This window comes from Papio anubis, chromosome 6, assembly GCF_008728515.1.
Source record: "Papio anubis isolate 15944 chromosome 6, Panubis1.0, whole genome shotgun sequence".
Classification (NCBI taxonomy): Eukaryota; Metazoa; Chordata; class Mammalia; order Primates; family Cercopithecidae; genus Papio; species Papio anubis.
Window position 1 is genome coordinate 48,039,126 of NC_044981.1, and position 27,538 is coordinate 48,066,663.

General features: G+C 36.0%; 1 protein-coding gene across 3 annotated transcripts; it reads right to left on the reverse strand.

Moving 5' to 3' along the window:
• Positions 1-241: 241 nt before the first annotated feature.
• Positions 242-27,182, reverse strand: CRISP2 (cysteine rich secretory protein 2). 3 transcript variants are annotated; one of them, XM_009205346.3, is made up of 10 exons: positions 27,080-27,182; positions 25,759-25,862; positions 24,547-24,581; positions 22,417-22,491; positions 14,107-14,223; positions 13,285-13,372; positions 11,847-11,992; positions 11,341-11,438; positions 9,332-9,420; positions 242-810 (listed from the first exon to the last, which is right to left on the reverse strand). In XM_009205346.3, exons 4-10 carry the CDS (start codon positions 22,480-22,482, stop codon positions 683-685), a joined length of 732 nt encoding a protein of 243 aa, XP_009203610.1. In that variant the 5' UTR covers positions 22,483-22,491; positions 24,547-24,581; positions 25,759-25,862; positions 27,080-27,182; the 3' UTR covers positions 242-682. The 3 variants fall into 3 exon arrangements, with proteins under 3 accessions (XP_009203610.1, XP_009203611.1, XP_009203609.1); XM_009205347.3 differs by having other exon boundaries at positions 27,100-27,169; XM_009205345.3 differs by having other exon boundaries at positions 26,995-27,083.
• Positions 27,183-27,538: the final 356 nt, after the last annotated feature.

Sequence of the window (27,538 nt, forward strand, 5' to 3'; positions counted from 1 at the left end):
AATATCAGAAAGGAGAAAGCAAGTAAGAGTAGAACTGATTCATTTTTTGTTAAAATTTAACTTTATAGACAACTATTTTGAAAATGTTGCCCTGTTTTATCATTTATCTCAGATGAATCTAGCTGGAGTTAATTATGAATGGTATAAAATATTGCATAAGAATCATATCATATGGTTGCTAGAAAAGTTCTTTGTTTGAAAAGCTGATTACTTTTGTTTAAAAGAAAGATCATAAGACAAATGCAGATGTAAAGCTTTGAATTTATTGTTTATGCAGGTAAAAACTCAGGTAGTAGGAATGGCAATGATGTTACAGTCTTCTTCTTCAGCATGTTTCAGGTTATATGTAACTCACCATTTTGATCCAAAGGCCTAGTGACCTAAATCCTATGGTTATACAGTTTTCAAAATCCTCAATCTGATTCAGTTCATTATAAAGCACTAAATTTATGTCAGAGTTCGCAGTTGTCGTCATATACTATGCTACTTTTGTAAATCATTGCCTGAAAGTGATTTCTGTGATGATCTGGGAGAAGATGCGTTGCTCTTTGAATCTAGGAGAAGATGCATTGCTCTTTGAAATCAAATTTGTAACTAACATACATACAATTTTCCCTGGTATGTGTCAATTAAATGATGCAGCCCTTATCCATGTAGTCCTGCACAACGCTCACTAGGCAAATCAGTAAATTTTGTTCTCACATAGGCAAGTAGCCTTGCACTTTTCCTTGAGCAACTGATGTTCACAGCCAGCTGTTTTCTTCAAGGAATCACAGTTACTTAGGAGATCTTGATACTGGCAACTATTGGCTGTAACAAAAACAGATTAATTATGTCATTATCATTTTCCTCAGTAACAGCAAAACCATACATTCAAAGTGTGTGGGGAGGGGGTAGGAGGGAGCAAAGAAGTTAGCATCACTTACACTATAATGGGTCTTTCACGTCTTAAGGGACATATGAGGTGTCTTAGTTGAGCTCACTGATAAATCTATCACTGTTTAAATTCTACATTTAGTGATATGTTTCTAAAATAAATTGACCTACTTTTCCCCCTCAGCAAGCAGAATAATATGAATGTAACTAAATCTTTCTATGCCTGCATAGCCAAATATGGGAACCATTAGCTACACATAGGTATCTAAATTAAAATCAAAATTTTAGTTTCTTAATCTTATTAGCCACATTTCAAGTGTTCAAAGTGTGATTAGTAGCACATGTTGATAGGGACTGTTTCCATCATATCATAATATTGGGCAGCATGGCATTACACTCCAATGCTTTTTTTGAGTTAATAATCTTTATGGGTGGATAAAAGTATAAAACAAGGACAATATGCCCTTTTCCTTTTGATGTTTCTACTTGGATGTTCCCCGGGGACCTCAAACTCAATAAAACTCAAATTAAACTCCTTGTATTAGCCAAAAGGCTGAGAATTCTCAGGAGTGATCTCCCTGCATCACTCCCACAATTTAAGGGGTATGACACTCCAACTACTCAGTAATTTAAGCCAGGAACTGGAATCAACTTGAACTCTTTCGTTTCTTCTTTTGGCCAGCACTCACCCAGCACAGGGGATAAACATTGACTGACTATTCTACTTTCTGTCTCTCAAACCTGTCCATTTTTTAAACTCATTTTGCTAGTCCTGTAGTAAAGGCATATGTTTGTCAAAAAGTTTAATTTTAAAATATATAATTGGTACATAATAATTGCATATATTTATTGGGTACAGTGTGATGTTTTGATATACGTATACATTACATCATGAGCAAATCAGGGTATTTAGCACATTTATCACTTTAAACACATTTCTTTCTAATAAGTTAGTTATCATTTCTTGGTGATAACAATCAAAAATCCTTCTAGCTCTCTTGAGACATAATTATTATTAGCTATTGTCACTCTATTATGTAATAGAATACCAAACTTATTCTTCCTGTCTGCAACTGTGCACTCGTTGACCCCTCTCCACCCCTTTCCACCCCCGCCTACCCTTTCCAGCCACTGACAATCACTATTTTACTTTCTACTTCTATTGAATTAACCTTTTTAGATTCCACATATTAGTGAAATCGTGCAGTATTTGTAGGAGTGCAAACATCTCTTTGCCACATTGATCTTTCATTTGGAGGTATCTCAGTAGTGGGATTGCTGGGTCATATAGTAATTTCATTTTTTTTTTTGAGGAATTTCCATAATGTTCCTTATAATGACTGTACTAATTTGCACTTCCAGCCACAGTGATAAAAGTTCCTTTGCATCTTTGCCAGCATTTGATTTTCTGTCTTTCTGATAATAGCCATTCTAACCTAGGTGAGATGAAATCTCATTGTAGTTTTTTGCATTTTGCTGATGATTAGGGATGTTGACCATTTTATTCAAATACTTGTTGGCCATTTGTTGTATTCTTTTGAGAAATGTCTATTCATGTACTTTCTTCTCTTTATTTTTTCTTTTTTGAGATGGAGACTCGCTCTGTTGCCCATGCCAGGCTAATTTTTTTTATTTTTTCTTTTTGTATTTTTAGTAGAGACGGGTTTAGTTAGCCAGGATAGTCTTGATCTCCCAACCTCGTGATCCGCCCACCTCGGCCTCCCAAAGTGCTGGGATTACAGGCGTGAGCCACCGCACCCAGCCCTTTGCTCACTTTTTAATGTGTTTTTTTCCTACTGAGTTGCTGAGGTCTTTGAATATTCTGGATATTAATCCCTTGTCAGATGAACAGTTTGTAAATATTTTCTTTCATTTTTCAGATTGTCTCTTCACATTATCAGCTGTTTCTTTTGTTGCATAGAAGCTTTTCAGCTTGATAATAATTTAATGTGTCTATTTTTGCTTTTGCAGCCTGTGCTTTGGAGGTCTTCTCCATAAAATCTTTGCCCAGATTAATGTCCCAAAGGATTTCCCCATTGCTTCCTTCAAGTAGTTCATGGTTACAGGTTGTACATTTAAATCTTGAATCCATTTTGGGTTTATTTTTGTATATGGTGAGAGATAGGGGTCTAGTTTCATTCTTCTGCATACGGATATCCAGTTTTCCCAACATCATTTACTGAAGAGACAGTCCTTACCCCAGTGTATGTTCTTGGTGCCTTTGTCAAAAATCAATAGGTTATAAATGTGTTAATTTATCTTTAGGTTCTCTGTTTCATTGGTATACATGATTGTTTTTATGCCTACGCTGTTTTGGTTATCATAGCTTTGTAGTATATTTTGAAGCCAGAGCCTCCAGCTCTGTCTTTTTCCTCAAAATTGCTTTGGCTATTCAGGGTCTTTTGTGATTCTGTATGAATTTTAGGATTGTTTTCTCTATTTCTGTGAAAAATGGCATGAATGTTTTGATAGAGATTGAATTCAATCTGTAAATTGCTTTGGGTAGTTTGATCATTATTAACAATATTAATTCTTCCAGTCCATGAACATAGTATGTATTTCATTTTTTTCTGTGTAGTCTTCAATTTCTTTCATCAGTGTTTTATAGTTTTTCCTATGAAATATTTTATTTCCTTTGTTAAATTTATTCCTAGGTATTTACTTATTCATTTTGTAGCATTTGTAAATGTAGTTGTTTTCTTGCTTTCTTTTTGAGATAGTTCATTGTTGGTGTATAGAAACATAACTGGTTTTTCTATTTGGGTTTTGTATCTTGCAACTTTCTTGAGTTTATGAGTTCTAAGAGTTTTGTTTGTTTGTTTGTTTTTTGTGTGGTGGGAGTTCTTTGTTTTTCTAAATATAAGATTACGTCATTAGCAAACAGGGAAAATTTGACTTCCTTCTTTACAATTTGGATGCCTTTTATTTTTTTCTTTTGTCTAATTGCTCTGGCTGGAACTTTCAATACTATGTTGAATAAGATTGGTGAGAGTGGGCATCCTTGTCTTGTTCCTGATCTTAGAAGAAAAGTTTTTAACATTTTACCTTTTAGTAAGATATTAGCTGTGGGCTTGTCATATATGGCCTTTATTGTGGTGAGATATGTTCCTTCCATGCCTAGTTGGTTTCTAGTTTTTATCATGAAGAGATATTGAATTTTATCGAATTTCACCAAATGCTTTTGTGTGTGTGTGTGTGTGTGTATTGAGAGGATCATATGGTTTTGTCTTTCATTCTGTTAAGGTGGTGTATTTTGTCCAAACATCTTTGTATATATGAGATAAATCCCACTTGATCATGCCATATAATCTTTGTTGCGTGTTGTTGAATTTGTTTTACTAGTACAGTATTTATTGAGGATTTTTGCATCTATATTCATTCGTTTTTGTTGTGCCATTGTCTGGTTTTTGTATCAGGATAATGCTGGCATTGTAAATGAGTTCAGAAGAATTTCCCCACCCCCATCAAATGTTTTGAATAGTTCAAGAAGAATTGGTGTTTGCTCTTTAAAAGTTTGGTAGAATTCAGCAACGAAGTCATCTTGTCCTGAACTTTTCATTGTTATGAGACTTATTATGGAATCAATTTCATTATTTATTATTGGTCTAATCAAGTTTTCTGTTTCTTCTTGGTTCAATCTTGGGTAGGTTGTATGTATCCATAAATTTATCCATTTCCTCTAGGTTTTCCAATTTCTTGGTTGTTCATTATAGTCTCTAATGGTCTTTTTCATTTCTTTTACATTTCTATAGCACCAATTGTGATGTCTGCTTTTCACTTCTGATTTTATATTTTATTTTTTTCCTCTCTTTTTCTTAGTCCAGCTAATGATCTGTAAATTTTCTTTATCTTTTCAAAAAACTAACCTTTTGTTTCTTTGATCTTTTATATTTTTATATTTTTTGCCTCAATTTTGTTTATTCTTCTCTGATCTTTATTATTTCTTTCCTTTTACTAAGTTTGGGTGTGGATTGCTCTTGCTTTTCTAGCTCCTTGAGGTGCATCATTTATTAGGGTGCTTATTTGAAACCTTTCTACTTTTTGATGTAGTAGTTTCATGCTGTAAACTTTCCCTCAATACTGTTTTGGCTGTATCCCATACTTTTTGATATGATATATTTCTATTTTTATTCACTTGGAAAATTTTTTAATTTTTAAAAATTACTTAATTGACCCATTGGTCATTCAGGAGCATCTTGTTTAATTTCCATGTATTTGTATTGTTTTCAAAGTTCCTCTTGTTACTGATTTCTAGTTTTATTGCATTGTAGTTAGAAAAGATACTTAACATGATTTCCATTTTTTAAAAATTTAAGAGTTGTTTCCTGGTCTATGTGTTCTCTCTGGAGAATATCCTGTGTGCTGATGAAAACAATGTGAATTCTGTAGCTACCAAATGGAAAGTTCTGTAAATGTCTGTTAGGTTCATTTGGTCCGGAAAGCTGTTTAACTCAAATGTTTCTTTGTTGATTTTCTGTCTGAATAATCTGTCCATTGCTAAAAGTGAGGTGTTGAATTCCCCTATTATTATTAAATGGTTATCTGTCTTTTTCTTTAAGTCTATTAATATTTGCTTTATATAGCTAGGTGTTCTGATGTTGGGTGTATATGTGTTTATAATTATCATATCTTCCTAACACATGGACCCCTTTATCATTAAATAATGACCTTATAGCTACTTTCTCTTTTTTGGTTTCTATTTGCAGGGAATATCTTTTTTCATCTCTTTACTTTCACTCTATGCATGTCTTTACAGGGGAAATGAGTTTTTTATTGTATGAAGCACATCTGGGTCTTGTTTTTTTTAATCCATTCATCTGTTCTGTGTTTTTTTATTAGAAAATTAAGTCCATTTGCATTCAAGGTTATTATTGATAGGTAAGAATTTTACTAATTCCATTTCATTATGCATTCTCTGGTTGTTTAGCAATCTTTTCTTTCTCTCTTGCTGCCTTCCTTTGTTGTTAAGTGAGTTTTTCTGGTCGTATGTTTTCGTCAATTGCCTTTTATTTTTAGTGTATTTTTAGTGTGTATATTATAGGATTTTTCTTTGTGGCTACCATGAGGCTTACAAAAGTTTTTATAGTTATAACAAATTATTTTAAACTAATGATGACAACTTTGATCACAAAGAAAAGAAACAAAAATTTTACATTTTAACTTCATATACCCATGATATTTTTTGACTTTTGAATGTCTAAATTTATACCTTAGGTTATAGTTATTATTTTTAACAGTTTTGCTGTTTTAGTCTTCATGGTAAAGATATGAGTGGTTTAAATACCACAATTACAATATTAGAATACTCTAAATTTTTCTGTATGCTTACTTCAGCTAGTGAGTTTTATATCTTTAGATATTTTCATGTTACACTTTAGCATTCTTTTCTTTTAGATAGAAGAACTCCCTTCAGCATTTTTTTTTTCTTTTTTTAGATGGAGTCTAGCTCTGTTGCCCAGGCTGGAGTGCAGTGGCACAATCTCGGCTCACTGCAAGCTCCGCCTCCCAGGTTCACGCCATTCTCCTGCCTCAGCCTCCCGAGTAATTGGGACTACAGGTGCCTGCCACCACACCTGGCTAATTTTTTGTATTTTTAGTAGAGAGGGGGTTTCACCGTGTTAGCCAGGATGGTCTCCATCTCCTGACCTCGTGATCCGCCCATCTTAGCCTCCCAAAGTGCTGGGATTACAGGCATGAGTCACCGCACCCAGCCTAGCACTTCTTTTAAGACAGATTTTGTAATAATGAATTACTCCAGAATTTGTCTGGGAGTCCTTATTTCTCTTTTATGTCTGAAGAATAGTTTTGTTGGGTGCAATATTTTACGTAGGTTTTTTAAAATCATTTTTTAGCACTTGTGTAAATTGTCCCTCTTCCTTCTGGTCTGTAAAGTTTCTACTGAGAAGTCTTCTGATAGGTGTATTGAAACTCTGTTACATGTTATTTGCTTATTTTCTCTTGTTGCTTTTAGAATTCTCTTTTTTCCTTGACCCTTGAGAATTTTATAATTATATGCCAAGGGGTAGTCTTATTTGGGTTGAATCTGATTAATAAACTTTGGCCTTTCTTTACTGGCTATTTCTATCTTTCTGTAGGTTTGGAATGTTTTCTGTTTGTTGTTTCTTTCAATAAGGTTGCTACTCCTTTCTCATTCTTTATTACCTCTAGAATCCCAATGATTCTTACATTTGCTCTTTTGATGCTGTCTTATTGATCTTGTAGATCAGTGAAGAAAGTTCATTCTTTTTCCTTCTCTTTTTCTCCTCTGTATTTTCATATAGCCTGTCTTCAAGCTCACTGATTCTTCTGCTTAATGAATTCTGCTGTTGAGACCATCTAATGTTTTTTTCAGTTTATTTATCATATTTTTCAGCTTCAGGATTTCTGGGTTTTTTTGTTTGCTTGTTTGTTTGTTTTTAATGTCAATCTCGTTTTCAAATTTCTCTGATAAATTTCTAAATTGTTTCTCTGTGTTTTATTGAAGTTTATTGGGCTTCCTACAAACAGTTATTTTGAATTCCTTACCCTAAAGACTACACATTTCCATCTTTCGAGGGTTGGTCACTGGTGCTTTACTTAGTTCTTTTGATGAAGTCGTATTTTCCTGAATGTTCTTGAAACTTGCGGATTACTATCTCAGTATCTAGGCACTAAAGAATTAATTATTCTAGTCTTTTCAGTCTGGACTTGTTTGTACCTGTTCTTCTTCAGAAGGCCTTCCAAGAATTTAAAGGAGACTAATGAGTCTCCTAAGATGGCAGTTATTTCATTATTAGATGATGTTCTAAACCCAGATTTGCTGCAAACTTGGTTAGGAGAAGGGTAACATGGACAATTCCCTGGATGCCACAGCTGTCACTGTGCTTTGATGCATCTGAAGTCCATGGACTCTCGGACCAGGACAGAACCAGGGCTTGCCCAAGGCCAGCAGCTGTTATGACTTTCCAGCTACTACAATTCATTTTGGGTCTGAGGCCATTTTAGTTGACCAGTGGTACTGAGACTTGAGTCTGCCCCACTGGGGCAGCAGATTCCTTTTTGGTGCTGTGGTGGGTCTAGAGGCTCTATCTATGCATACCAATCTGGATTTAGGAACTGTGGGTTTCTTCCTGGTATGTATTTTGTTGTGGCAGGCCCAGTACTAAATCCAAGGCAGAGTACCCCACACACTTCCTTCTTCCCCCAAGTGGACAGTGTCTCTCTCCACTCTGTGTTACCTAGGATTTATGAGAGGGGTGATGCAGGTAATCCCATGGTCACAGCAGCTGATACCAGCTGATACTATGACAGATGAATTCCAGACTTGTTAGCAAACTACATTCAGCAAATGTATAAGTATTCAACTATTTTTCTCTTTTATTTATTTATTTATTGAGACAGAGTCTCGCTCTGTTGCCCAGGCTGGAGTGCAGTGGCTGATCTCAGCTCACTGCAATCTCCACCTCCCAGGTTCAAGCGATTCTCCTGCGTCAGCCTCCCAAGTAGCTGGGACTACAGGCACCCACCACTACACCCGGCTAATTTTTGTCTTTTTAGTAGAGACGGGGTTTCACCATGTTGGCCAGGCTAGTCTCGAACTCCTGACCTTGCTATCTGCCCACCTCTGCCTGATTTATAGCTTTGGTATCATTAATATTCTGAAATACAGCTATATAACTGGGTCAGAAAAAATGCTTAGTAAAGGTGAGTGCATTGAAGAGGTAAAAGTTTCAGTGATTGTGTCAACTTTATCATTCATAATAATTTTAATAAAAGTATCCCAACTACAGAAAGCCAGCAGCTATTTTTACTTCTATTCATGGCAATTTATTAAATGAGATATATGATATGTATTTCATTTTCTCCTTTTGCAAAAATATGTGCACAGGTCCTATGAGCCAATATTGTATATAGATAGAGTTTGGTCATAAAAATATACACAAAACAATTATGAAATTATAGGGCAAGTAATCATTTATTAAGGCAAACATATGATCCTAATTACACTATAAAAAAAAAGTGAGGAAATCAGCATGACAAACACATTAGCACAAATAAACAGTAATATTTGGCGTGCCTGTCTAGACTGAGCCATAATTTGGTCTCACACCTTAGATTTATACATTTTGATTCTTTTAAAATACCACTTTTGGTACAGTTAAATGAACTTTGATAATTGAACTATTTACCAAACGGTGTATGGTTAATATTAATGGGCTCTGCAGAGCCACAAAAACACATTGATGATAAATACTCCATTATGTTACATAGGGCAATATGCTTTTCATTACAAATAATATGTAGCTCCTCCAGTGTGTAAAATGTTTTTTTAAGCATACTTTGTTGAATATTTTTGGGGTTTTTTCATAAATATGTTATTTCAATTCATTACTTTAGGAGTTTTGTTAAATTATATAAAGAAAAGAAAATATCAATTATATAATAAATAACAGCAAGCTAATCACTTCAAACTTACTGCATAGTCCTTGGTCACAGTTATCAGGGCAACTGGCACAAGGTGTTCCTTGTTGGTAAGGGGTATTCTTTCTACTCACATTATTACCACTGAAATTTGAAATACATGTCAAATATTTTTCACTTTACTGTTTATACTCTAAGGGCAGTATCAATCATCAAATATACATAAATAATTATTCAGGGTTTTTAGTATGTTAACAAAACTGAAAAATTACAATTCCCAATGAGTATTTCAGATAACAACCCAAATTAAGAAAACGCTTCACACATGGACATATCTTCTTGACCATAATTTCACAGGCTGGGTAACTAAATTTGATGAAAAGGGTCTGAAATTTTCAGAGTATATTCAGTGTGGCAACACTATCTTTATCTTCCAGTATATTTAGTCAAATTACTGAGGCAGTGTATCCCAAGGTGCCAATAAGGGACAAAACATATCTTGTAGAGGGAAAGGACAAGATCCTAGGAGTACCAGGTTGTAGCAGAAAATTAATATGCAATGTTAAAATAGCATTTTCCATTTGAAAAAACCCATAGTGTCTCTAACAGAAACTATGAAAAATATACCTCCGGAGTATTTTTTTCTTCCAGATGGAGGTTGAGATTTTTCAGTAGTTAGTGGTGTGTTTGTAGGAGTGTGCTTAGGAAGGTTTGTGAGTTTCTAGAGGTGGCATGTATGAGATTTTTACATTTACCAAAACAGAATATTAGTTTTTGTTATCCCAGAACTTAAAGTAAAAAAAAGAAAAAAATTACAGAAAAGTTGTGATAAATACTGATATCCAGGATATCATAGTTTTGCAATGACTAACCATAAGTTAATGATGATCATTATTCTATTGGCCATTAAATTCATTTAAAAATATATAGGAGTCGAAATCTCAATAGACCAAGTGGGCTAAGGACCCAAGGAAGCGCAGCTAAATCTCAGTCTCTTTGCCTAGAATATAGCTGTATGTGTATGAGCTCTTGGAAAATTGTGAAACAGATACAAAAGAATTTTAAAAGTTCTAGTTCCCTTGACTTCCCTCATGATCTATTCCAACTGTCACTTCTGACACCTGGCTGCGGATGCCTCCCTTCTGAGGGCCAGTCAGTGAGTGTGGATACATCCTCCTAGGGCCTTTCAATTCTCTCTACTTAAATCCTAATAGGTACTTGAAGGAAAATGACTTGGGAGGTTATACTTCTCAAACCGGAACCCTATATCATCTTCGTTATCTACAGTCTCGAAACAAATCCTGTAGTTGTGTCCCCCACCGCAGCCTCCAGTGGTAAAGAATTTCAAACATTAAATTTTAAATTAACATATCGTGAATATCTCCTTAAAATATCCATAGGATTTATTGTGGATAACTCTAAACGTATTGTTTAATGAAGGAGCACGTTTACTGCTACAAATCAAACTTTACAAGATAGTTAAAGAGCTTTCTGTGAACAATTCTGAGAATCAGAGACTTAAGATGTTATCCTTTCTGTATTCTGAAATAAAGATGTCCTGAAAAGCCTTGAAATCCAAATGAATGAACCATTTGTAATGGTAATTGTGAATGTGTGTGTGTGTGTGTGTGTGTTTTACATAAGCAGAAGTAGGAATATTGGAGCAGAAAGGGCCAAAATCACAATCCATCTTCCATTTGCAATCTCACCAGCACCCTGAAGCATCTATACTCCTAGAATATGAAATTAGCAAGACGTGATGATACTAATTCTAGAGAAATATATATTACACATGCTCATAGAGTAACCCTAAGCTGAGGGAAAGCCAACTGAAAGAAAAGACATTATTCTGTTAATGAGGAATGATTCAGTTTTTATAACTGAAACTGAGAAGTTGTTCTCCTCTGGGAAGTTGAAAGTGTCTCAACCTTAAAAAACATTTCCAAACATTTATCCCCTCCCCTTTATTGAGATATGTTTTCATTCTGGTTTAAGATATGAGAACTATTAAAAAATAAATTACAGATAGAATTATTGCCATTAAATGCTAAACAGTCTACTTACGCAGGACAATATTGGCAAACATAGAAGTATTTTAGAGCATCTTGATTGGGACAATAGGCAATTCCACAGCCTACCTGGTAAGTCGAGTACCAAACAAGCTGCAAATTAACAATGGAATAAATATACAAAAGTACATTAGAGAAGAGGAAAAATATATAAAGAAATAGTAGCAAATATAAAACTGAAAAATTAGTTTTAGTTTATAGACATACACCATACAAATATTTAAATTATTGAACCAAAGTCATAAATTTTAAAAATATTTAATTTTCCTGTACATTCATCACTTTAAAATTTATAATGTAGGAACAATACAGAGTATGCTTTCCTACTAAGAGTTTGGCTGACAATGGACAAAAATGACAGCTCTACAGCAGCCAAATTCCAAGACTGTATTCTTCCCACTCGGACTGTTCTCCTAAATTGAACATTGCAGTGGTCATAATTTAGAGAAGCTTTCCTATTAGAACATTTGTGACATAGGTATTTTCATGCATTCTTCTTACCTGAGTATAATGTCCAACAACTGCATTGGGACTCTTTGGTCCTACACCATAGACAAAATCTAGGCTCTCGTCATACCAGCTTTGGATTGCAGCTGACCAGGAAGTAGGGTCACTTGACATATAGAGATTCTCGCCACATTTTGTACCTAAGGGGCAGATCATTCATGAGCAAGGTAATAAACATGCAATGGTAAAAGAAATTGACTGCATAAACACAAAGATGTTGCCTTTCAAACCCAGGGTCCAGCAGATGCTAACTGTTGATTAATACATAAAGGAATGCTTCAGTTCCTTATCAGCTATAAAGCCGATAAGAACACTGAACTGCCTAACACACTGAGGCTGGCCTGACCACATAAAACTTTGAGTAGGCTAACACTCTGCTCTTTAAAAATCCTTGCATGCTAAATTTTCCATGTGTATGCCTTGAGTGTTCCCAGCTTTATATGGTAAGCTTGCTAAAGGCAGTGACCAATTCTTACATTTTGTCTTTTGCTCTAGTAATCCTCAACAGAGATTTTTCAAATATAGGACCCTAAATAAATGTATATGACTTTGTGTGAAATCTGAAAAAAAGACTTTATAGGCTGTTTTTAAGAGTCCCAAGAAAGAGAAAACTGACACCAGGAAGGATAACAGTTTTCAAAATTTATGGATTTTCTCTTAACCAGGAAATCAGATATCACAAGTTGAAATCCTTGTGAGTTTGTCAAGAAGTGCCTTACAGCCCAGAAACACTTCATAAGTTATTTGGGCATTTACTAGATTTTATAATCCTTGATAAGTCTTTTTAAAACTCAAATGTAGCATTCTGTGCATTGTAGGTATCCAGTCCACACAAAATACTTGATTGCCTCATATTAAAAACTTTTTAAATAACATATTCAAAAATATTCATTTTTATAGAAATTTTGAATATGATAAATTTAAATCCACTTTATCCACTTTTATCCACTTTAGATCAAAAAAGGAATAATTCATCATAAGTTCAATATATTTTATGGATACAAAAGAATAGATTTCAAAACATCCGACAGCTACATAAATTAACAAAAAGGGCAGTGGGTTAGAAATCAGAAAGCTTGGTTAAAAATTTCTAGTACGACACTGTTTCAGATTATGTTCTTGGGTGAGTCACTTTTCTTTCAAATTCTGGCTTTTCTAATCCTTACACTTACAAAAATAAAGATGATATAAAATCTGCTGTATTCATGAACTGGTAGCAAGAAGCAAAATTATTTGCATAATGTACACAATATAAAAGCACAACATTGTTCTTACTGTAAATATCCCTCTGTATACAGATAGTTTGACTTCAAAAAGACAGCAGTATAAATAACATTTATTTTCAAAGTCTTCTTATTATAGAGCATCCTACAATGCTCTATTATTGTTTTATTCATTTATTTATTCAACAAATATTTACTAATTTACATACTGGTTTTGCGGTCCTCTGGATCACTGTGCTGTAAAGTGCACTTGTTTGCCCACCTTTGGGCATTCGCTGTTACCTCTTTGCTCCATTCCTAAACGTCACAAGAAAACAAAATACACTTAATGATTCAGCCACAATGAAACATACACTTTATAATCTGATTTGTAAATAGTTTAAAATTTCTGTAGATGTATTCTCTAATACTACTGTTATTAAAATATATTTAAGTGTTTTTATCTGTTCTGGTGCCAGTTTACACATGAAGGGTAGTCCATAGGTAATATACCTAAAAGGCAAAATAAGACAATAATATGTGATTATTTATGATAGCAAAGCAGCCATACCTAGGATATTTATTAATGATGCTAGCGTAAATACTGATAAGCAGGTGAAATATCCTCATTATATTTTAACAGTAATAAGCTGGCCAACGTTATTTTCAATTCCATTTGTTTTCACATGTAGGCCATTGCTTTCGTATCAGAGATACCTGTCTTTCAGGGACTGTGCCCTGGGAAGTGGGCTTTTACTCACAACAGCTGACACCCTGAAGGAAAGGGGATTTCTTGATTTTAAACCGGAAAAGAAAATGAACAAAAAGTGTAATGATTTAACACTGGATGCCTGAATATTTGACTTCCAATTCTGCCTTCCAAATTTAATAACCTTGTATAATTGACGGGGTTTTTTAACCATTGTAAAAAAAAAAAAAAAAAAAAAGACACAACTTTGTAAACCACAAAGTTCGTAAGAGATGCCAGTGGCCAGCCGTCTGCTCCTGCCACAGCTGGTTCACACCCATCTCGTTACATCACTGCCTCTTACCATCTTTAGCATGTTACTGGCAGGTGGAGAGACTCCTTTCCTTAGTTCATTGTGTTTATTTACAATCTCCCTTTGCACTTGCCCCTGGGTGGTTAACAAAGCAGTAAAAGCGGGATCCTAAAAGAAAATAAAATTAGAATTATTATTTAACAATGTTGTAAATTTCATATAATAGTGAATAAGTTAATGCAAGAAAACAAAGGTCACTTTAAAAATATTTAGTTATCATGTACATATGTTAAATATTACAAATATTTAAATATTAAAAGTCAACATTAGTTGTTAAGCATTGTCACTAAATCTGAGTTGAAGATATAACTTTTAAATAGTAAAGTAGTAGATTGAAATGTTTAAATAGGAAAGTAGTAGATTGAAGCTTTGGGAATTGTGAGTAACTCATGGCATGACAAACTAAAAACCCCTCGGAGGCCACAAATGCCGATTTCTGTTTCAAGGGAACTTTTCAAAAAACAGTTTTGGGGGAACAGGTGGTAAAAGGTTGCACGAATAAGTTCTTTACTGGTGATTCCTGAGATTTTGGTGCACCCATCACCCAAGCAGTGTCCACTGTATCCAACGTGTAGTCTTTTATTCCACGCCCCCCTCCCACCCTTTCTCCCAAGTCCCCAAAGTCCATTGTATCATTATTATTATTATTATTTTTGAGACGGAGTCTTGTTCCGTCCCCCAGGCTGGAGTGCAATGGCGCCATCTCAGCTCACTGCAAGCTCCGCCTCCCGGGTTTACGCCATTCTCCAGTCTCAGCCTCCCGAGTAGCTGGGACTCCAGGTGCCCGCCACCACACCCAGCTAATTTTTTGTATTTTTAGTAGAGATAGGGTTTCACCATGTTAGCCAGGATGGTCTCGATCTCCTGACCTCATGATCCGCCCGTATAGGACTCCCAAAGTGCTGGGGTTACAGGTGTGAGCCACCGCGCCTGGCCTCATTGTATCATTCTTATGCCTATGCATTCTCATAGCTTAGCTCCCACTTATTAGCGAGGACATATCATGTTTGGTTTTTCCGTTCCTGAGTTACGTCACTTAGAATAATGGTCTCCAACTCCATCCAGGTTGCTGCAAATGCCATTATTTCATTTCTTTTTATGGTTGAGCAGTATTACATGGTGTGTGTGTGTGTGTATATATATGTATATATGTATGTATATATGTATATGTATATATGTATATGTATATATGTATACATTATATATTATATATAATATAATATGTATACATTATATATTATATATAATATAATATATATACATATATGTCACATTTTCTTTATCCACTCATTGATTAATGGGCATTCAGGCTGGTTCCATATTTTTGCAATTGTGAATTGTACTGCTATAAACATGAGTGTGCAGGTGTCTTTTTTTCATATAATGAGTTCTTTTCCTCTGAGTAGATACTCAGTAGTGAAATTGCTGGACCAAATGGTAGATTTACATTTAGTTCTTTAAGGAATTTCTATACTGTTTTCCATAGTGCTTGTAATAGCTTACATTCCCACAAGCAGTATAAAAGTGTTACCTTTCCCATATCCACACCAATGTCTATTATTTTTTAAATTAAATTATGGCCATTCTTTTAGGGATAAGGTGTTAGCCTCATTGTGGCTTCGATTTGCATTTCTCTAATAATTAATAATGTTAAGCATATAATTAATGATGTAAGCAGCTTTCCATATGTTGGTCAGCCATTTTTCTATTTTATTTTGGGAATTGTCCACTCATGCCCTTAGCCCACTTTTTGATGGGATTTTTTTTTTTTTCTGATTTGTTTGAGTTCCTTGTAGATTCTGGATATTAGTCCTTAGTTGGATAAATAGTTTGTGAAGATTTTCTCCCATTCTCTGGGGTTTCTGTTTACTCTGCTGATTATTTGTTTTGCCGTGCAGAAGCTTTTTAGTTTAATTAAGTTCCATGTTTTTATCTTTGTTTTTGTTGCATTTGCTTTTGGGTTCTTGGTCATAAGACATTTGCCTTGGTCTTAGACATTTGCCTAAGTCAATGTCTAAAAGAGTTTTTCTGATGTTATCTTCTAGAGTTTACACGGTTTGTTAAGTATTTGATCCATCTTGAGTTGATTTTTGTATAAGGTGAGAGATGAAGATTCAGTTTCATTCTTCTACATGGATCTTGCCAATTATCCCACCACCATTTGTTGAATAAGGTGTCCTTTTCCCACTTTATGTTTCTGTTTGCTTTGTTTAAGGTCAGTTGGCTGTAAGTATTTGACCTTATTTCTGAGTTCTCTACTCTGTTCCACTGGTTTATGTGCCTATTTTTATACAGTACCATGCTGTTTTGGTGACTATAGCCTTGTAGTATAGTTTGAAGTGGGGTTATGTGATCCTTCCAGGCTTGTTATTTTTGTTTTGTTTTGCTTTGTCTATGCAGGCTCTTTTTTGGCTCCATAACAATTTTAGGATTGTATTTTCTAGTTCTGTGAAAAATGATGATGGTATTTTGATGGGAATTGCACTGAATTTGTAGATTGCTTTTGGCAGTATGGTCATTTTTACAATGTTGATTTTATCCATCCATGAGCATGGGATGTGTTTCCATTTGTTTGTGTCATTTATAATTTCTTTCAGCAGTGTTCCGGAGATTTCTTGTAGAGGTCTTTCACCTCCTTGGTTAGGTATGCTCCTAAGTATTTTATTGTTTTTTTCAGCTGTTGTAAAAGGTATTGAGTTCTTGATTTGATTCTCATCTTGGTCGCTGTTGGTGTATAGCAGTACCACTGATTTGTGTACATTGATAGCTAAAGATAGGACCCCAATCTGTTCTGGCTTATAGGGTTTCTGCAGAGAAATCTGCAGTTAATCTGGTAGATTTTCCTTTGTAGGTTACCTGATGCTTTTGCCTCACAGCTCTTAATATTCTTTTCTTGATCTTGACTTCAGATAACCTGATGAATATGTGCGCAGGTCATGATCTTTTTATGACGAATTTCCCAGGAGTTCTTTGAGCTTCTTATATGTGAATGTGTAGGTCTCCAGCGAGGCCAGGAAAGTTTTCCTCAATTATTTCCCTCAAATAAGTTTTCCAAACTTTTAGATTTCTCTTCTTCCCCAGGAACATCAATTATTCTTAGCTTTGGTCACTTAACATAATCCCAAAACTTCTTGGAGGCTTTGTTCATTTTCTTTTTATCTTTTTTTTTGTCTTTGTTAGAATTCAAAAGCCATATCTTGAAGCTCTGAAATTCTTTCTTCCACTTGTTACATTCTGTTGTTGAAACTTTCCAGTATTTTTTGCATTTCTCTAAGTGTGTTTCATTTCCAGGAGTTGTGATTGTTTTTTATTTCTGATATTTATTTTTCTGGAAATTTTTTCGTTCATACTTGCATTACTTTTTAAATTTCTTTGAGTTGGTTTTCACCTTTCTCTGGTTCCTCCTTGAGAAGCTTAATAATTAACCTTCTGAATTCTTTTTCCAGCAATTCAGAGATTTCATCTCGGTTTCAATCCATTTCTGGTGAGCTAGTATGATCTTTTGGGGGATGTTATAGAACATTGTTTTGTCATATTACCAGAATTGTTTTTCTGGTTCCTTCTCATCAGGTAGACTATGTCCAAGGAAGGGTCTGTGGCTCAAGGGCTGCTGTTCAGGTACTCTTGCCTTGAACCCTTGATGTGGTCCCCCTTCCCCTAGAGATGGGGCTTCCTGAGAGCCAGACTGTAGTGATTGTTATTGTTCTTCTGGGTCTAGCCACCCATCAGAGCTACTGGACTCCAGGCTGGTACTGGAGAGTGCCCTCAGAGAATCCTGTGATGTGATCCATCTTCAGGTCTCTCAGCCACAGACACTGACACCTGCTGCAGTGGAGGTAGCAGGGGAGTGAAGTGGACTCCGAGAGTCCTTGGTTGTAGTTTTGTTTAGTGCACTGGTTTTCTTGAATGTTGGTTATGCTAATAGTGAAGTTGTCCTGTGGACAGTTTCAGGACCTCTGGTCAGCTGGGATTGTTATAGGCAGTGGAATTAACTGTTGTTTTCTCCTTCCTTGGAGTAGAGTTGTTCTGTTATGAGTTGCTGTAACAGCCTGAGTTGGTTTCAAGACAGCATAAGCTGTGGTAGTATGGGGGGATACAAGTTTGCCCTAAGGTCTCCTGGATAAGTATTCAGGTTTTTCAGGTGATGGACAGGGCCATAGAGCTCCCATGAGTTTATGTCTTTTGTCTTTGGCTACCAGGTTGAGTAGAGAAAGACCATCATGTGTGGGCAGGATTAGGCATACCTGAACTCCGACTCTCCCTGGTAGGGGCTTCCTGCACCCACTGTGGAAGATGGGGGTGTGGTTCTCAGGCCAAAGGAGTTATGTTCCAAGGGGGCTATGGCTCCCTCTGCTGCTTCATACAGGTCACCAGGGAAGGAGTGGAAAGCCAGCAGTGACAGGCTTCACTAAGCTCCTACTCAGCCAGCAAGGCCAGTCTCACCCCTGCTGTGCTCCCTCAACGGCCAATAGAGCTGAATTTATATCCAGGCCTCTGTTGTGCAAGGCTGAGATCTTGGTCCAGGCTACAAGCCTCCCCAAGGAGACAGTAAGCAGGGCTTTCAGGCCTTTCCCCACTTCCCACCTGCTGCAGCTTCTGTACTCATATCTGTACTTCCCATTCACAATCCCAGATCTGCCCAGAAAAATTTGTACTTGGTCAAAATTATTACAAAGTTCAGCTGGAAGTCTCCTCCCTAATTCCACTGGCTTCCCTCCTTGAGGATCTCCGTGAGATAAAGTCAGAAATGGCTTCCTTGGGCTTCTGTGGGGACTGGGATTGCCTACAGGGCTCTTCTCACTGCTGCTTCTTCTTTTTTATTTTGCATGGCTCTCTAAATTCGTTTCAGCTTTAAGTGAGGTTAAATCCTTCTCCCATGATCTGGATTTTCAGCTTCCTCAGTGAGGATGTGTGTTTAGAGGCAGACTTTCTTCCCTCACACTTCGGGCACTCACAGTGTTTCAGTGAACTCACAGAGTTTGTAGTGGCAAGCCACTTCTTTCAAAGGGTCTGTGAGTTCTTTCAGTTTTCCTGCCATGCCCCTGCAGTGGTTCTTGACGCAAAAGTTCATGATGTGAATCTCCACATATTGTTCTGTTTATCCACATATTGTTCTGTTTATCCAAGTGACAACAGCAAGTTAGTCATGCCTCCTATCTGCCATTTCCCCCAGCAAGGGAACTTTTAATATGATTTATATAGACATATGAATAATAATATTTTATAACTATAAGCATGCAAATTAAAAACCTTGAGATATATTCATTCACATTTGATCAGGCTGCAAGGTAGGGTAAAGCTGGAGCCCATGATTCATCCTAAATTTTATGGGGCAGTTTTCCTTGACATGGTATCTGCCTTTAAGGAAAAATGTTTAGGCCCAGTTGAAGTGCATGTCTGCATTCAGTACTATAATAAAACCATTATACCTATTATGTAGCAAATTTTATGGGTTACATAAAAGATAACTTTGTAATACTAAAAAATCAATTTAAAGCAATTTGGAGGGATCAAATCTATCTGTAGCTGACTTTGTTCCTTTTAGTAACAGAAACATAACTGATAAAGTATGAAATTGGGCCCTAATCTGTTTGGTTTATCTTTGTGGTTGTATATTTGTCTGTGTGTGTGGTACGGGGCCTGCTAAGCCTGGAGGTGGAATAGGGTCTGAAAATTGCTGGATCAAGGTCCAAGCAATTTGATGACCTAGATTTACACAGGAGTATGATGTTATATAGGTATGAGGAAGATTTTGAAGTATAAGTCTAAAAGGAATAGGGCCCCTTATAGATTTTTTCTGACACCTTGCAATAAGTTATCCTTCTCTCCTCCCATACTGAGTTCCCTTAAGGCTCTCACAATTCTTATACCATAGGTCTGAGCACATTATTGCCATTATCTACTATATGTGAATTTCTCTTTCCTGCTTTTATGGTCCTAACAACAGGGACTGATAGCAGATGCCATTGTACCAATAAATATGGCAAAGTTACTGACTCATAAGTTAGAAAAGATGTGCATATAAAGTATCAGTAGAAGCAGACTTCTGCATCACATCAAAGCATAAAATAACATCCCTGGATATTTCCTCTTGAACTAAAACAATCTGGTTATGGTGGTTTCATTTCAAAACACATTAAAAAGTTAATTTCTAAATTATTTCCTGCTTCTCACACCTTCTTGCTTTGTAGATAAAATTGTACTGAAAAAGAGATGTATTTTTAAATGTGTTAATAAATCTATTACCTGACTAGAAACATTAAACATATTGAGAATAAAATAAATATGGTATCTATCCTTAAAGAGTTTACATTGAATAGGTGACGTGACATAAGTAAAAATTACAATACACATGATAACAAAACTGATCTTAGGGATCTACAAGATAGAGAGGAAGGAGGGATCAATTCTTCTTTGAAGTCAGGGAAAGCTTCATAAAATGTGATTCTGGGGTTTTGAAAGATGAATAGAGTTTTCTAGGCATCTTGAAAACATCAGAAAATCATACTGGGCAGAGTGTTTACAGAGCATCTGATTTCAAACATTTAGTGGTGCCAAAACAAAATGACATCTCACTTTTTAATAATTTTATAAATGAAGACCAGGAGATGAGCCAGAGAGGTTAAAGGGGATTGGAAAGGGGTATGAAAGAAAATCTTTCAGCGAAAGAAATGAAAAGAACAGCAAATTATTTGAATGAGGTCGTAGGTGATGAATAAATTACCTGCACATTGATAATTTAATTACAGTAATACAATGACTATATTTCTGAATGCCAAATGAAGTTTGAACTGAGTGTCAGAGTCCTCCAGTCTGAAAAGTCCTAGTGAGTCTAATGTGCACGGAGTTAATGGAAGATGTGACAACAAACAGCAATGCCAAAGCTGTTTCAGAGGCTTCCTGGCTAGGAGATACACACTGTAGGTGAACACTGCACATTTTATCATTGAAGATTGCTGACCATATTATAGAGTCAATTCAACAAAGTAGCATATTAGAAATAACTCTAGGATCTGAATTCAAAATCCTCTTGGCCCTTCACATACTAACTCTATTATCACTACTAAACAAACCACTAAGACCTTTAGAGTCGGCATTTTTGTTTTCTTAATTAAAAATATAAATCTAATTATTCTCATACCCTAACTATAAAAATTAAATGTTTTTGTTTTCTTAATTAAAAATAAAAATCTAATTATTCTTATACCCTAACTATAAAAATTAAATGTGCTAACATAGTGGAGAAGTTGTGCTAATTTAATATTGTATAAGTATATTGTTAATTTTGTATGGGGATCTCATTAAAAAGAAATAAAATTAAGGAAATCAGAAAATAGATTGGGGTAAGAGAACTATCATCAGCTTTCTAACCCCACAGACCACTGATGTTTATTAAAAAAATAATTTCAACATGATATGCCATTTTAATTTTTAAGTGATATTAATTTAAATAATATATTTTATTTGTAATGAGTTAGGTGGTAGTCTCCAAAAAGATATGCCCATGTCCTTATGCTCAGAAACTGTGAATGTGATCTTATTTGGAAAAAGTCTTTGCAGATGTAATTAAGTTAAGGATCTCAGGATGAGATAATCCTTGATTATCCAGTTGTCCCTGAATGTAATGACAAGTGCCTCTATAAGAGACACACAGAGAGGATAAGATAATGTAAAGATGGAGGCAGAGATTGGAGTGATGCAGCCACAAGCCAAGGAATGCCAAGCACTGGGAGAAGCCACCAGAAGGTGGGGAAAGGCATGGAACAGATCCCTCCCTCTTAGATCCTCCAGAGGGAGCTAAGCCCAGTAGATAATTTTATTTTAGATTTCTGGCCTCCATAACTGTGAGAGAAAAAGTTTTTGCTGTTATAAGCCACTTAGCTTGTGGTAATTTGTTGCAATCACCCTAAGAACCTAATATATTATTTAACTGAATATCTAAAATATTATCATTTCATCATGGAGGCAATATAAAAAAATGAGATATTTTCTTCTTTCTTTGTTCTACATGTTTGAAATCTGGTGAGTTTCTTACCATCAGAGTACATCTTGCCTGTTCAAACTTCATTTCATATGTTCAGTAGTCACATGTGACTGGTGGCTAGCATACACATGCAGAACACATACAGCATAGCCTTGGCCTTTCATCTGAATAATTGTGTTAAGTGGTCTGAGAACTCTGAGAGAACCAGTGGAAACTCTGACATACCAAACTCTCTTACCCTCCTTTACTTTCAAAATAGCCTGCCATACCACAAAGTTGCTGGATAGCTCTGAAAAGATTTTCCATTTTAACCTTACCTTTCCTTCTGCAGGTAAAGATGGAAGCAGCACCATAACCAGAAACAACACCGGTAGTAAAGCCATTGCTGAAAACTAAGTCAAGAAAAACAAAAGTCTGCATTGAAATAAGTAGTTTAAAAACTTCTAAGAGGGAGAATACCAATATAATCTCGATTATTTTCAAAGGAACTGTAATTCCCAGATTCGTTAAGAATGGAGCAAAACAAGAATTGCCGTATAGTACCAGTAGAATCATAATGAGGCCAACCTTGTCTCTGATAGTGACAATAAAAAAATAAGCTGAAGAACTCTACTGATGCCCTTGAGGTACATCTATAAAAGATAGAGACATACTCCCTTCTTTCTGCCTACTTCTGCTACCCTTATGCCATCAAAAAGAAAACAGATTCCTGAATAGTTAATTATAGTACTGACATTCATTCTTCATCTCAATTTTTGGAGAAAAGTTTATTTTTAATATGTACCATCTCTCAATTGGCTATTCTACATGAAAAGTATAACGGATTGTCCTTTTATTTATACCAGACTCTAATTAAGATGACAAGGTTGTGATTACACAGATATGGCTGTACAAATACTTTATTAGTTGTTATTTCCCTAATGGAGTAACTAGAAGTTACATCTATTTTCTTCCTTATACTTGTGAATATTTTCAAATTTCTCTGTATAGAAAAAATACAACTAATGCATTGAATATATAGCTTGTTCAAGTTTACTCAATCCATTATTTGGTACGAAGATTGTTTCATATTTTCATTATCTCCTAAAAAGATACTCAGCATTTTGTTACCCATGTTGTCCTTTCTCAATATGTCAAAAAGTCCTACATCCTTCAGATGAAGCAACAAGACCACTTAACCACTTAGTTTCAGAAACACTCACCTTTCTGTCATTAGACATATAAATTGTTTACTTTGTAAATTAGAGTTATGCTCCCTAGATTTGTTTCATGTGTGTGGGATTGGCACTCCCAAATTCTTGGAAGGAAAGAAAATTCCAAACAATTTATCTGTGATACTTCTCAGGCTTCACTTACTGTAAATAGTGTATCATTAATACTTGTTCCATCCATTGCCTTTATCCTCAATGGTATGCAAAAAAGGGATGAGGGATGAACAATTTATTGATGGTTTGTGGAAAATGATGTACAATTTCACTCCCATACCTTACTGGGTATTACTATTTATATTGTATGGATGATGTAATTAAGGCTTAAGACAGTTAATTAACCTATGCCAATGCATAGGTAATGTCAGAAATTAGTCTTCATTCAATTAGGACTTCAAAGTCAATGACTTTGAAAGAGACATTGACTCATTGAAAGAGACACAGTTTTAATTGGGAAAAGGCAGACATTGTTGCAGCACAATGGAGACCCTCTATTTTTACTTTAATAATTTCCTTCTTGATATATAACTGTGTATGTTAATAGTAAAATCATTAATATGCCAGCTTATACGATATGCTTAAACAGCCATATTTTTCCATTTTCCTATTAAAGGTAGTTCTAGTATAATTGTTTAAAGTCACAAACATGAGAATTAATTCCATTACTTATTTTTAGAAAAAAATGTAAAAAAGTTTTATATATCAAATTTTTGGGGATATGATACTGCTATAATTTACCTTCTTAACTGTAAAAGAATAAAATTAACTTGAGGTCATTCTCAATACAAATTTATCAAAGTTTTGAAAATCATGGATAGGCCAGGCACATCCTGCAATCCTAACATTTTGGGAGACTGAGGTGACAGCACATAACTTGAGCCCAGGAGTTCAAGATTAGCCTGGAAAACATAGTGAGACCTCACATCTACTAAATCCAACCAACCAAACAAAAACAAAACATAATGAGCTGGGCATGGTGTCAAGTGCCTCTATTCCTAGCTACTCAGGAGGCTGAGGTGGGACGATCACTTAAGCCCAGGAGTTCGAGGCAGCAGTGAACTATGATCACAGCACTTCATTCCAGCCTGGGTGACAGAAAGAGACCCTGTCTCTAAAACAAACAAACAAAAAACAAAAGATAAAATCATGAGCAAACTCACTAATCATTTCACCCTTGACAACATAAAAATGATTGGCATGATAAAATATTCACATTAAAATCAGTGAATTATCACTTACTGTTGGTTCTCTGAGCAGGATGAAGTATCTGCTATCTTTAGAAAGAAATAAGGTGGAAGGTTTAGAGCAGCATATATATTACACATATTCCTATTTTGGCAAACTCTGGTTTTGTTAAATAAATGTAAGTCAACAAAGTTCTGAAATAGTATTTTTCATACCAGTAGCCTCAAACTACCTTGCCAGTTGTCTGATAATGCTTTTGACATTATTTGCTTCCCACATAGTTTTTAACATGAGTAAGTAAATCATGCTCTCCCTTTCTAATCAGTCCTCCCTTCTCCTTAGGCACACTATAATCTGGATGTGGCCTTTTTGGACTGGTATTTCTCTACTGACAACCCAAGACAGGTTAATTACTGTGAAGGTTACCAGGATTCTGCCTTATAGTTGAACTCTTATAGTTCAGCTGTCTATGATTTTTGCTTTCTAGTTATCAACTACCTGCGCCTTATTGGTTACAGGTGCAGTCTTTGGAAACCATCAGGTCTGGGAAATCTATGCCAAACTTCAGTTTTTTTCTTACGTAAAATGTAGATTTTTATATTACAGGTTTTTGCTTTGAAGACTGGAAGGGACAATGTATGTAACACCTCTAATACAATAAACACATTATGCATATAATACAAATAAATGGAAATTATCCATGTTTTTATTATCCTTTGCAATGCCTGCTAGATTGCTGAGCACATAAGATCTTTCTGTAAACATATGCTGTTCGATTGAATTGCTAATTTCTAATGGTTTAAGAGACATGTTTTTCCTTCCAGGTGTTATAGGAAAAAAAAAATCAGTATAATCTAATTCGAGATTCGTATGTTCAAGGCCTGGTTCTATTAGAGACCTTCTGGCTAAGTTTAGGAAAATACTCTAACATATGGGCTGCTGTGTCCTCATCAGTTCATTGAAAGCAATACACAGAAGCCTGAAGATTTCTGTATAGCTCAATCACCCATTGTTTGCATCTGATGACCCAGAATTGTATAATAGGCCATGATGCCATATTCTTCTCTTTGCTCTTCTCTCCCATACTCTCAACCATCTAACCTATAATCATCTCCATTGCATCAATGAAAGCAATGTCACTGTTGGTGATAGTACATTCAAGTAAAAATATTTTTTTCTATTCCATATAATTACATTTTGTTTCTTTAAACCCACATTGATATATAGTTGAAAAGTTGGCTACCATTTTTTTTCCTTGCTACTTACTAATGGTGAAGTACTGTGCTCTTTCTTGCAGGTGTTTTAAGATCAGGATGACATGGTTTTCCTAGAGTGTCTTTAGGAGGGCCATGATGTATAATTTTATAGCCCTAGAACAAGGAAACAAAATATTTACAAAATATTTAAAATAAAGATGTGAAAAATACCCTTATAGATGGTGTCTATAATCTTTGTCACAAACTTAAATTTTGACTCAATTGTTTAGTATTGTTTCTGATACTTTACTGTATTTATTTGATCTCACCGTTAAGACCATATTGTCCTTCTGAGGTCAGATTGTATTTCAACGTCCTGATATTTCCTTCAAACACTAACAAAGAAGTGGACTTCTTGAAGTTCAGTAACTACTAGTTGGCTAACTTGCTTGGAAAATTGCAACCTATTTTCAAGACTCCCATCCCCTTATCTAGGACTTCAATCCATTCTTTAAAAGATCATTTCCATAAGCAGTGTCCCACATGGTAAGTATTAACTATGTGGATTTGGGGGTAACAGCTTTATCTCTTCATTTTTTTTTTTTTAAATTCTGGAAGCCAATAGATGATATAAAGTCCAGCAGAGTCAATAACCCCAGAACTAATTGTTATTACAGTTTCTAATACCTGTACATTCAAAACATCTATTAGAAACTAAGAGGTTGTTTTTTTTTTGTTTTTTTTTTTTTTTTTTTGAGACGGAGTCTCGCTCTGTCGCCCAGGCTGGAGTGCAGTGGTGCGATCTCCGCTCACTGCAAGCTCCGCCTCCCGGGTTTACGCCATTCTCCTGCCTCAGCCTCCGGAGTAGCTGGGACTACAGGCGCCCGCCACCTCGCCCGGCTAGTTTTTTGTATTTTTTAGTGGAGACGGGGTTTCACCATGTTAGCCCATGTTGGGATGGTCTCGATCTCCTGACCTCGTGATCCGCCCGTCTCGGCCTCCCAAAGTGTTGGGATTACAGGCTTGAGCCACCGCGCCCGGCCAAGAGTCTTAATCTGACTTCGTAAAAAGCAGATTTAGAGATGGCTTCAGGCTTCTACTATGATTCAGTGGGTCTTTTGTACTTAGAATGATTTATCTTTTAAGGTAGGTAAAGAGTTTCAATAGACCAATCATAGAGAAGCACGTTGAAAGTTATGGCAGGTCGGTGCTAAGCAACAAAATTGAACTCTCAGTCTGCCGGACATCAGCTATGTGCCCTCCAGGTGCCGGCAGAGGAGCGAAGGAGGATCAGAAGCCGTCTCACCTCAACGATGGTTCTTTCCCCTGTGCTTCACCACACCTCCCCGTCCCTAGCCATTTCTAGTCTCCAGTCTGGGTCTTATATTTACCCTGGCTCCAGAGCACAGACCTTCCGGCAGTTGGGCCGGAGCGTTGGCAGCTGCCGCGCGCCCCTCTCACCGCGATTGTGCACTTGCCAGGCGCCGCGTGTGGGCGACGTCTCCGGGCTTTATGCTTTCATCGCCGCTACCCGCCTACGTGGGCTGCTCTCCTCCTATCGCCTCCCCGCCCCCACTACGGAGAAAACCCTGCCCGTTTTCCCTTGGGAAAAGCACAGTTCTCTTTTTCTCATTACCACCAGTTGATGAGGAAAGAAAATGTCTGTTCGCATACCTGCGCCGTACTAGGAGGAGGAGGGAGGTCATATAAGGATTCGGATTGCCCAGTGGGTGGCTTGAAAAAGGAGGTGTTCGCATTCAGACAAGAATGCCTGAATTAATGTAATTCAATTTAAAGAGAGAATTAGGAGTCCACAGGTGCTTAAGTTTGCAATGCGCTGCCAGTATCAT